The sequence below is a fragment of the Argiope bruennichi genome, chromosome X1, assembly GCF_947563725.1.
Source record: "Argiope bruennichi chromosome X1, qqArgBrue1.1, whole genome shotgun sequence".
NCBI lineage: Eukaryota > Metazoa > Arthropoda > Arachnida > Araneae > Araneidae > Argiope > Argiope bruennichi.
The window spans coordinates 29,928,063-29,941,166 of NC_079162.1; the positions used below are offsets into that span (position 1 = coordinate 29,928,063).

Sequence of the window (13,104 nt, forward strand, 5' to 3'; positions counted from 1 at the left end):
GTGAAAAAGAAAATAAAGTTGAGGGAAAAAGCTTTAGGGGAAAAGAAAAAGATATTGAAAAACTAAAATAACTTGTTCTATGTCGGTATGAATAAACAAAAATGCATTGAAAATAAATCGAAAATTTTGCTTAAAAGTTTTTGAACTTAAATGAGTGGGTATACAACTAAAAATTATAAAAAATTTCTGAGAAGTGAACACTGAATTATTTTAATCGTATTTTAAAAAACATTCAGTATTTGCATCTTATTAACTAATTTAATACATCAAAATTGCGAAAATATTCAGATCGTACAACAAGCGTACAACTAGAGACAACTAAACCACTTCAGAGATAATCCCACATGAGCCCCCCATCATTACAACTGCAAGGGAGAGAAAATTAGGAAACCTTTATGCAAATAGATTTTTAATAAATGAAAAGAAATAATAACATATATAATTTACACTATGAAAAAAATTATCCTTTATTTAATTTCGCTAAGAGATCTTTTGTAGTTATAAATTTAAAACTATATAGACAACAATATTTAACGCTGATATCAGAAAACAAAAATAACCAATACCTTTATTTCTCGCGACATAAATAAATAAAAATAAAACATAAATTCTTTTCTTAAAAAATATCTATCCTTGGTATAGAATCCAGACTTATCTATTTTTCAAAACATTATTAACAAGTAAATTTTGTAAAGTTTTTTTTCTTCTTATGTGATACTTAATAAAGATGACGTTCTAATAACCATTTAACTGTTTAATAGACGTAATAGTTACATGCACGAGGGTATGAGACGATGCTCTGTGGAATCCATTTTTATATTCCCATATGCGAAGTAAACAAAAGGAAATATTGTAATCAACAAGAAATTCGAACTCGAGATTTTGACGAAATCTCCATGCTTCAAACCTCCGAAAAACATATTTTTCGAATCATGTCTGTCTCTGAATATGATAACTCCAAAAAGATTTTGAGCTAAGCGGAAGAAATTTGACATATTGTTTCTACTCCGAATTTGCTGATTTCTGTCAAATTTTGAACGAAATATGGCTGTCTATCCGGCTGTCTGAATATAAATTGAGGCAGTTTGACTACATGAGGTCACAGGCACAGAATTGTTTTAGAAGCCTCCGATGAAAAGTCTGTTGATAAAAATGTATCATAAATTTATTTGCTTTTTAAAAAAATTTTACATCTACTTTATGGCCTCTGCTTATTTTATTATGTATAAAATATATATATATTACCTATCTGACTAGCAGAATACTTTATAAGTAGTGCACATATGTCCCATTAGAGCTAATTTCCATCAAGATTTGACTGTTTACCTTCATTTGTATAAAATTTTTAAAGGAATGGAAAAGGGTAAGATTTCTTTGAGAAGTGGATTACCCTTGGATAAAGACTACGGGGTCATGAATTCAGTGACAACTTAATAATGGGATTGATCTCGAATAGATTTTAAAGCCTCCTTGGGCCTCTAGGCACGACGCTGCCTCCTCTTATGCCTCTGTAAAAAATTGTCACTGAATATAAGTTAACATGATAATTACCAAGTGAAGATAAAAAGGGGAATAAAAGTTGATATACAAATTTAATGTTTAAAATGTAGATTCGTATCAGATTTGATATCAAATCCGTCAAGGGGTTGACCGTCTGTAGACATGTTTCTTCACAAACGTAAAGTTTCTTCACTTCGTAAGCGTGCTGACTAAAATATATGAAATTTGGTACGCGATTTTGTGACTACAATTGTATTTCAAGGTCTAATTTTACTTTTAAGCGGTTGGGAAAAAAATACACATCCGATATTTTCTAATATTTTTGCTTTAACGCATCCTAGAGATTAATTTCCACAAATCACACTCTAATAGGCCCCTCCGTAATATTATTCGCCAATGGTAAACGGTTAATAATTTACAGATAAATTTATTGGAGAATATGCGAGAATGATGCTGGGAGACCACTTCCGTTGATTCAGTTGAAGAATCTGTCTAAGTATAATTTCAAGGATTATTCGATTTGACTCCCGAGATCATTTTTAGGTGATGGTTAATCATTTTAGATGATGTCTATGTTTAAACCAATCATGTAATCACTTAGTATAATTAACAATGTTAAATAAGGTTAATCTGGGAAAATAATTTAACATAATTTTCCATGGGGTCGAACATACATTTTATCCATTATTATTTGCACTTTCATTGTTTTAGAAATCTTTTTAATTAATTATATGAATATAAGCTGTTTTTGGAATATTTCCATGCAGAGTCCTTCTAGAAATAGTTTTCTCATAATATTTTCATAAAAACTTTCGCAATTTGAGTTCTAAAAATTTGTTTTAAGATTTAATGGTATTTGTATTACATTAACAAAGTTTTTTTTTTTTTTTTTTTTTTTTTACTTAATCCTTTTGAAGGTATTTACACCATAAAAATTGTAATATTAGGAAAGTATTTGTGATATTAGATATAAGAAAGAATCCATCAGATTTTAGTAAAATTTAGCAGATACGTTAAGAATATTTCTTTTATTTGTTAAATTTTGGGGTGTTTTGTTTTGTTTGCTTTATTCAATTATTTTCTGTTTTACTTTATTATTTTTTACACAGATTACAACAGTTTCCCCTTTTTACGAATAATGAAAAGCAAGTAAAAAATTATTTAAATGTTATGAAATTTCGTGGAATATAACAGAGATCTATTTCTTTTAAAATACGCGAATTTGATCTGCCATCTATAGTTTCGACGCTCTGATTTTTGTCTCCTAGGAAACGAAGCTTTATTTTTTGGAGACCTCTCGTATTTCCTGGAAATCTTAGATTTCCATTGTTTCTTCCAACTTGAAATAACGTCCAGTATTTGTCCAGCTTTTCAATAAATTATTCCAGATTCCCCCATATTTTACCTCCCAGTAAATAGCTCTTGTTAGATAATATGGAAAAAATTATTAACTTTAAGAATTTATATTTTATTTTATTTAACTATAAAAAAAACTAGCTTTCGAAAAGGCTTTTTTTCCCATTTAATATGTTTTATTTTATTGAATAACAGCATTTTTGAATCGTTATTTCTTTAAGTATTATTGATTTCCATTATTGGCCGTCGTGTTATTATTACTGTCTATGGTGAAGCGACCCATTCCCGAATTAGCATGGATTATATGTATTTCACCCAAATTCCCTCCTAATAACTAATCCGACCTATGGTGAAATCCAGGCTGAAGAAAATATGTGCGGTATAAGAGAACTGATAATATTTAACTATCAAATGGTGAAGATTTTTTTTTTCCATCTCTTCAATACACACTTTCACAAAGTTTTCTTTAAAATGCATGATATTCAGATATTCTTGTCAACTTCGTTTGATTATAAAGAAAACTCTTTTGTTATTGTAATGATTAGATTGAGTAAAGGAAATGGAATCTATTAAGTGCGTAGAAGATTCAACTTGATATTCAATGTAATGCAGCAAGAATCTATTTGAATTTTTAAAGTTAGATATTTGAATTTTTTGCCTACATCTGTTCTTTCTCTATTCCATAGAGAGAATATATTTTGATCTTAAAAAAAATTGACTTCGAGATTTTGATAAATCTCCACGTTTTAGACATCTCTGAACCCGAAAATTACTATTTTCTGTGAACTAGTGAATTCGATAATTCAGAAACGAAAATAGCTAATATGTTATAATTTGGTATGCGATTTTAAATACTAATTTGTAGGTCCTATCAAATTTTGGATTCAGTCGAAGGAATGAGAATGAACACATGCTCGATTCTCATCATGATACGACAAAAATAAAGACAAAAGCAAATTGCATAAATATATATAAAGTAAATAACTATATGTAACGTTTTTTTCACATTTCAGGCCGACAACAAAAATACAATTTTGGAATTAATTTGAATTTATTTTTCCACGGGAGGGCATGGTTTATACAAGGGGATAACCTGTGAAAACATGTCCGTTCACACCGGGACCCAAGAGAAAAGGTATGAGAAGTTTTTCCATCGGTGCTTTTTATTGAGAAATTCTTTTTAAGGATTTCGTTGACACGTTTCGATTCAGCAAAGGAATCTTAGGTGTCTTTGAAAGTATCACCTTTGTCGCAAAAGATTTCATTCCCTGTGTTTGCATCGTGAAAACTGTATACTTATCAGTTTTTTAAGCTATGTTAGAATTAATTAAATAAAAAAGTGAGATTTGGCTCAAGAAAGAAGAGAAAATTTTAGAATATGGGCTAATTTAAGATAAAAAAATAAGAAGTTAATTAGGATTTAAAGTAGATTAAGATATATCATTGCACATATACAGTTTATTTCATATTCAAGTTAAGGTAATTAAACAATACAAATTTTTTTTTTATCAATTCATAGCATTTTTTATTTATTTAATTTCCAACTACTACATTGATAACAAAATTCATTTGCAAACTTATAGTTATATTTCTCAAATATAATTCAGTTTTAAAGTAACGAGCAAAACATAATTCTTTGCATTATTTGTATATTAATTAATTAATTAATTATTGATCTAAATGTGTACGTACACAATGAAATTATAAACTTTTTCTAAGTTGTTATTAATTTCTATTCCTAGATTTTATCTAAATTCTTAGAATTTAAATTATAAATTGTGTAACCTTACAAGCATCTACTGAAAAAATAATCAACTCTCTGTGGAGTTCATAAAGCGAAACAAAAACTTTAAACAATAAAATATACGAGTTTAAATGAACTATAGAATTAGTACAATTGTCTGTGTAATTCAAAACATTAAATAGAAACTTTGAAATAGAAAAAAATAAGGGTTTAGATGAATTCTAGAATTAGTCCAACCCTCAGTGTAGTTCCAAAGACGAATTAGAAGTCTTAAAGCAGTAAAACATACGAGTTTGCAGGAATTCGAGAATAAATCTCTGCTCAACCTTTAATAGCTTATAAATAATTTTTAACTGGATTCACTGAAGGATTGAAAAAAATTTATGAATGTATTCCATGTTTCTATTAATATTTTTTCAATGAGAGAGAATTTAAATTGGTATTTCCTCATTGATTTCGAGTGACGTAAAAAAATATTGAGTGCTTCATAAAAACTTTATACCTCCTTAAAGGAACTTTCATTTGCTTTTATGAGCATGCGTTATTGTCGAACCAGTTCTAACTAAGCTTTTCGAAAGCAATAAAGTTCACTCAGACATTTGTAGCCCATTATTTTTCATCTGGTATCATTCACTGATCATCAATTTTGGAGGTATGTGATATTGATTATTTACTCATCAATTAAATAATCCATTTTCCTTGAATGTTTTTTATAATACACTTGACACAGCTTGGCCAAATCTGATTCTTACTTTATGATTTCTTGCCAAATCATATAAAATTGATTAATTCCCTGATAATTCAATACAATTAAATACTTTAAAAAGTATTGGATATATCTAAGATACAAAATTTTGGTATGTCGTATGATATAAATTTAATATGATACTAAATATATTAGATTCATCTGAATCCCGTACACAAAGGAAATCTCATAATGAAGAATAATTTCTTCAATAAAGTCTTCGGTTTTGCGTAATAAAAAGACTACATGAAACTGAACCTGAAATAATAACTTAGATAAGTTTTCCCTTCAAGCTGTAAGAACAATATTTTCCAAACTCTACCTTTTAGTGATGCCCTAAAAGACTTAATGCAAATAATTATGAAACAATATTTTATTAGGATTTGCGCAGTTTTCTCTTCCTCTAAGGAATTTTATATTCATTTCTTTTATTATTTTTGTTTTTAACTCAGAGTTCTTGGTTGATATATATTTTTTTGGTATATAAATGAATTTTGGTCACTGATGTAGAAGTGGTGTAAGGAAAACTCTTTCTGCAAACTTAAATGCTTAATAGCAGAAAATGCCCTACAGTTTTATGTGGGGGGGGATTATCCATTATAAAATAGTGGCCCTTGGTCCGTGATTGCCTTGCGTGATATTCAGGAAAAATAATTACGAAAAATAGATATTTGGCGTAATTCTAGCGTTTTTACTGAATCTAGCATACGATCTTGGCGATTAATTGTTGGCATGCAATTAACATTCAAATACAAAAACTCGAATATGCATTTTGGACAACTTTGGAACTTTTCGACTGATTGAAAACAAAATTTAAAATATAACTACAATTGCAATCATAATATCTTTTACCAAGTTTTATTTATTTAAGTCATTGTATTTTGGAGATATTGCGTTTACATACATGTGAAAATCCAGATCAAAGATGGTTAATCTCTTAATGAATTTGCTACGAATCTACCGTTTAGATTCTTAATCTGTATATCAAATTCTATCTTTCTGATTCTTTACCTTTTCTAGTTATCGTATTCACGTGTGCTCAGACAGCCGAACAGATAGACTTCCTCTGAATCTATTTCGCTTCAAATGGATCGAAGTAGGCAAATTTGACTTAAAATCCTTATGCCAAATTGCATCTGTCTTGCTCAAATTGTTTTTGAGTGATCGTATTCCCAGACAGACAAATAGGCAGACATAATCCCAAAAATTTGTTTTATAAACTCTGGAAGGTCTGAAATGTGGAGATTCGTCAAAATCTCGAGATGAATTTTTGACGTTTATACTATTTTATCTTTATATACTTCGTATACTAGAAAGTAAAAGTAAATTGACGGGATTTTTTTGAATTTTTATGAATTGAACAAGAATTAAGTATGTAAGAAAGTAATAGCATGCAAAATATTGAAAAACATATTTCAAGATTAATTAATGTTAATCTTACCTTTTCTCCGCAAATGTAATAAAAGAAAAATCTTCCATAGAGAAGAAACTTCTACCGGATTATGAAAACTCTATGCTTATTATCTTTTCAGAATTATCTTCACTGATCGCCAGTCAAATTTATTTTCTATGAAAATAAAACAGAATTATGAACAGTGTGAAATGGTACCATGTTACCTGTTTTTAATTATAAAAAATAGAATAAGGCATAAAAATTTAAATAGTTCTATCGGTTTTAGAAAGAGATAACTTCACCTTGTCATGAAAAAAAATTTTTTTTTCTCTCTGTCTCAAAAAAAGAAATTTTAAAACTGGTAGGTATTACGAACCGACATGAGGAGGAAAGATGATTAAAATGGAATTTACACTTTTTTTTACAGCTACAACATATACAGACTAATTCCCTATAATTTTTCTAATGCTTTCAAGGCCAATTATGAGGAAGAACGTGTTTAAAACAGGTTGCTTGTTTTTATTTAAAACAGTTTATGCAACACATAAGGTTATTTAACTTTCCAAATAAAGCATTGCTTTTCCTGATGTATCAATATTGTTTACTTTTGACTTTCGAATTGCAATTTCAAGATGGATTTTTGTTAAAGGGTTACTCAAAAAGAAATTAATTTATGTGACGTCACAGTCAATTGATAAGAGCAAGTATATATACTGTGTAACATCCAACTGCGCGTTGTCTTATATTTGTTCTTGCAAGTTGCATAACAGATTCTAAAATAAATCAATGCGTAGCATATATCATTTAAATGAGAACGGACTCCATCCTGTGAGGAAATGAAGTTAGAAAGAAAATGTAATTTCTTTCAAATATGTACATAATATATAAGAACCAGTTATATATTAATAATTGATAATCAAATTATTACCAATTGTACAAGATACAATCGGTAATAATTTGATTTTTTTTTCTAAAAAATTAATGAAAATGATTACAGAAATTCTTCATCGTTATGATATTTATATATTACTAAACCATTTTTGTACAGACTGCTCCGTCTGTGAGTTTACTGAACTCTTCTTCCATCTGAAAATATTAGGTAATTTGTTTTCAACATAAAATTGCTAGGAAAACGTAGGAAACGTAGTAAACAACAAGTAGGAAAAATAGCTTTTATATAGGTTTATACTAAATCATTTCACGTTTCTAGTAATACAATTCGTGATTTGTTTATCACTCAAATCAATGTTTCTTTTAGATCTCTTATTCGATTTCAGCCATTTCTGGTCATTTCTATATCGTGTTAGTTTTTTAACCGTTAAATAAAATAGAAAAGATAAAATTAAATTATATATCATAATATCTAATAAAACCAATATATCTCTCAGTAGATCTTTATGACTAATATATTCAATTTGGGAAAAAATTGATGTAGAAACTTCAAAAATAAATGGAGAACATAAAACTATAATTTTAATATGTTATGCGTATAAACATGTAGAATTTCCTCGCATTTAGGCTTTCGTCTTTAATGTTTTCCAGTCGTTTACAGCACTTTTTGTTGGTTTCCTCAGCTTGCCATAGCATTTTTACTTTCGCAAATGATTTCCCATGATTTGCATTTTCCCTCATTTTACACTATTACTCCTCTAATACTTTGAAAAATGTAAAAAACGGGTAAAACTTAACTGCACAGACAATTATATAAAATGTATCTAAATAAAATTATTTGAAATATATCTTCGCTATTGTATAAAAAGTGTCGTAAGTCAAAAACCACATGCGTACTCAAATTCAATGAAATAGCTGGAACTACTAGCGAAAAGGGACATTTTGTGACAGACTTGAAGCTTAAAAGCTATACCAATAAAATGTTTTGGCAAATTTGATATATGGCATTTTAATTTAACAGTGACAATATCCCTTTGTCTGCTCAGCATGTCTCGAGTTTCATGATAATGTCATTTATATAGACAAAATATTTAAATAACAATTTATACGATTTGTTGAAATTCATGGATCCCTAATTAAAGATAGCATCGAAAATCTCAAGTCTTTCATTGAAGTAGGCATATTCTTCAATCTATTCCTTCTCTGGATTCTCAACACATAAAGTATTTGCTATAATACATATCAAAACGTTTACTTTTTTGTACAAGCCTACATAGAAAAACTATTGTAATTGTCAAAAAGTCGAGATTTTGATGCTTTAAGCTTTTTAACCCTATATGAGCCCACATGAAACATTTTAGGGATTATGCTGGATTCCAGACGTTGGATGAAATCCACCAATGGAAAGTCTGTTAATCTATCCGGCCGATTATTTAGAAACACGATAATTCAAAGACACAACGATTTAGATGATTAAAATTGGTGTATAATTTTATTATCAGAATTGTTTGCTTGTTTGAATTTGTGCAGAATCAATGTAAGAAAACTAAGCTTAGAACTGTGCCAAAAAGTTAAATAATGTTTGGTTATAAAATTATTTTCCTATTTGGAGGCAACTGCTGCTGGAACTTATAAATCTATATTCAAACTATGCAAGGCTTAAAGAAATGGATTCCACAAGAAAAAGTAAGAAAAGGCTCTGATAGAAAATATTTTGAGATTACTGGAATGAAAAATAGGTCAATAATTACAAGGAACGCCCGGAAATGGATTATGTAAAGTTTCATTATTGTTAGAGTAATAAATCCAGCGCAGATAGTATGAAACTCACAGAAAATAAACTTTTATTAATTAACTTTAGTATTTCGTAGCCCACAGGCAACATTCATAATGCGCTTACTTTCTTTGTATACAAAATCGATGACTTTAGGTACAATTTCTTTATGATTTATTTGTTAATTCCATAATTCATTTCAGTAAACTTTCCACAGTCTTCATAAGAAATTTTGTTTCATTTCATTCATCAGTTTTAGCTGAAGATGCCTCCAAACAGAGAAAATTATTTTATGACCACCCTGTATATGATAACTTTTAGAATAAAACACTTCTATTGGCTTATAGTAGATATTTGTTTCATAGAACATATTTTTAGAAATATCTCTGCCTTCATGTCTGTCCTTGTTTTTGTCCTCATGTTCATATGTTCCTTGTTCCTCATGTTCCATTTGGTAATTGTAAAGTTTGAGGGTGCAAAATTATGGAGTGACGTTATGTGTGAGCCCAATAACTCAAAAATACAAGAAGCTATATAGATAAAATTTAAAATTTGGTTCTTTCACCAGAACTGCTCAATCTATCAATAGAAACCGGTGATTCTCTTAAACACTTATTCTTTTTTTGTGTGTGAGTGTGTGTGCTAATAAGCTACTCAAACATTATCCACTCACGCAAAAATTGTTTAGAATGCGCAGTGCCATTCATTCTGTAGGGGGAAAAAAATCATTTTTCAATTATTTACTTTGGACTCGCATTCAAGGACTATATTACACGGATTTTTGGTTATTACGTTTTATTTATCCACGTGTTGTTTACCACCAAATGAAAATATTAAAAACCTTTATATACGTGTATGTTACTGTAGTTATAATTATATTTACTTTAAATGAAAGAGAATTGTGGGAGAAAAATAGCACGAGAAATAGTCAAACTGCCATTCTTGAAAACAAACTTTTTTTTTTTAATTTTCAGATTGCAATTTCGAACAATAATTTTCAAGGTAATCACTGGTTAACTTAAAAAATTCTGTTGTTCTAATTCAAAAATTCTGTAAAATTCAGTTTAAAATTAATTAAAAAAATTCTGTAATTCTAATGGCACTTGTCATAGAACAAGTCCGTTGACGAAGTCAGCGATTTTAAGCCGAGAGAGAGTCTCTTGTTTTTCAGTAGCGCCATCTAGAGCCAAGAGCACGTCTTAGCTACTCACGCGTCACAACCCTTTTTATGGGGCGGACTTAATTCATGCATTTCATTCACTCATCCACAGATTGTAATTTAGACCTGAATCAGCGAACTATCGCCTCTGAACCAATACTACCAGTGGTATTACTTTCGACATGGAGGACTTCGTGATCACGGCAGATTTATACGTGCGCCAGCCGCCACACACACACGGAGAGTCTTCGGCCGGCGGGTTCGAACTTACAACCTAAGTGATGCGAATCTAACGCCCTACCAACCAGGCTATCCCGGCCTTAAAAAATAGATTTAAAATTAATAAACAGAGAAAATTCTTTGATGGATAGGGCATTTAAATCTTGCTTTTAGAATATATCTATTCACGCCAGTCCAAAATGTATGGTTGCATAACACAGACTCAATTCTTTATAAATGATATTCTTAAGTATAAGAGTACAAGAATACTGAGAGAACAGTCGCGATATTTTATATGTATTGGAAAATAACACCATTTATAAAACAATATCAAAGAAGAATTCCTGATGAAGAAGATTATCAAAAGGAACTGTTGAAATGTTATACTCTTTCATGGCAATGACAATGGAGTCTTAATGACATCATGACACAAATTTCATCCAAGCAGAGGATGTGCTTTTCTTGGTACGTAACATTCTCTAAGAGTGTGAAAGCGTATTTTTAAAATTTCAACATTATTTGCCAGTTTCTTCTCTAAAATCTGTTTGCTTGATGTAATTAAAATGTCCTCTTAATCGCATGACCTTCTAATTAATTGTTATCTTTTGCAGCTTACTACGTCATTTTTCTCTCCTACAAAGCTGATAAACCAAGCTTCTTCGATGACCCGATACAGAGTATTTTAGCCATGTTCATCATGTCATTGTCAGAATTCGGAGATATTTACGAACAATTTCATCACACTCATCATCAAAACATAGCAAAGGTATATTTATTAATGTCCTTTAATTATTTTGTTGTTTTATCATTCAAATGATGTATATTATTGTATATGCAAGGGGCTTTTAATTTTAAAGAATAATGGATTCATTTCTTTGATGTCGTGGATTCTCTTTATAATAACTCCAAACAATCCTTACAATCCACAATAATGTTGAAATAACTAATGTAGCAATAAGTCTCATTTTAGTTATACGAAAGACAGAACATTCTTACTCTTGATTAAATCAACATCAGAACATTATAGCTGAAAGTATCGCGGTACCAGCATCAGAAAATTATTCTTTAATGATTGATAAGAGCAGTTCATGAATACGACCTCCGCCTGCTTTAATAGTTTCCCTTCTAAACTCTTTGGTGTATCTGGTTTCCCTTGTCAAGAAAATACACCCTCTGTTAAGCGTTTATCAACGAGAAAAGACACATGACCCCCTCGTTCTTGTAAGCTGATCCTTCAGTTGCCATGGCCTCTCTCTCAACTATTTTCCGCAGCAGAACTTATGGGAAGTTTAGCTTCTAGCATCACTACTAATAGGATTCATTTTGATACCCCAAGTACTATAAATTCAATCCAGCGGTACTAAATATATTTTATTTTAGATGAATATAAATATAAAAGTAGAATAATCATTCAAACGTTTGTGTAGTTATTCTTGTTATTCCGATTGAAAAATAATAAATATGATCATTTTTTTTGTTGAAAATTTTATTTAATGTTATTTGTTTAGAAAGTTCCATATATAGAACTTATGAAACTTTTAAGAGCCGACGAATACTTAAAATGTTAAGAATTTCTTGAAATTCGTAAATTTTTGAGCAAATTTTGAAGCAGTTTGAAACTGTTCAACTAAATCATGAAAAGTGTAATTTATATCAAATTAAAAGATGAAATTTCAAATAATCCTTAAAAGCAATCATTCTAATAGAGAAGTTGAAATGTATATTCACTCTTTTTACTTTCTCGTATGAGAAGCATAATGGAAGCATTGTAATCACCAAAAAATTTGAACTTGAGATGTTGAGCAATCCCTAAGTTCCAGAACTCCCTGAGAAAAGAAAGCATATTTTTGGCCTTATGTATGTCTGTATGTGAATGCGACAACTCAAAAAAAGCTAAGCGGATGTAATTTGGTATATTAATTAATAATTAAATATATAGATTTCTATCAAATTTTGAACGAAATCCGTTCGCAGGCAATATGTCTATCTGGCTGCTTGATTACAAGTGAAGTCAATAACTCCAAAACCATAAGAATTAGGTAGATAAAATTTTGTAAACAAGTCTAACGTCTAAAATATAAATTCTTATCAATTTGTCAAATCAACTCTTCCAAAGGGTTGATTGTCTGTCGGTCTCTACTTTCGCATGCATGTAAACGCAGTATCTCATAAACGGATTGATTGAAATCAATGAAATTCGTTATGTTGTTTGGTGATTAAAATTGCAGTTACGTGTCAAATTTTGATTTCATTCATTCGGTACATATTCGCAGGATGGGTTTAGTAAAAATGTTAGAATCACTTCAAAATAACTGTTGCAAAA

The 13,104-nt window shown here is 29.6% G+C and overlaps 1 protein-coding gene across 1 annotated transcript in view; it reads left to right on the plus strand.

The window, feature by feature from the left end:
• Positions 1-13,104, plus strand: part of LOC129958545 (transient receptor potential cation channel subfamily V member 5-like) — a 147,735-nt gene that overhangs the window by 108,983 nt on the left and 25,648 nt on the right. The window contains exon 15 of the mRNA XM_056071086.1: positions 11,393-11,547. Within this exon, the coding sequence (XP_055927061.1) occupies positions 11,393-11,547 (155 nt within the window). The remainder of the gene's footprint in view (positions 1-11,392; positions 11,548-13,104) is intronic.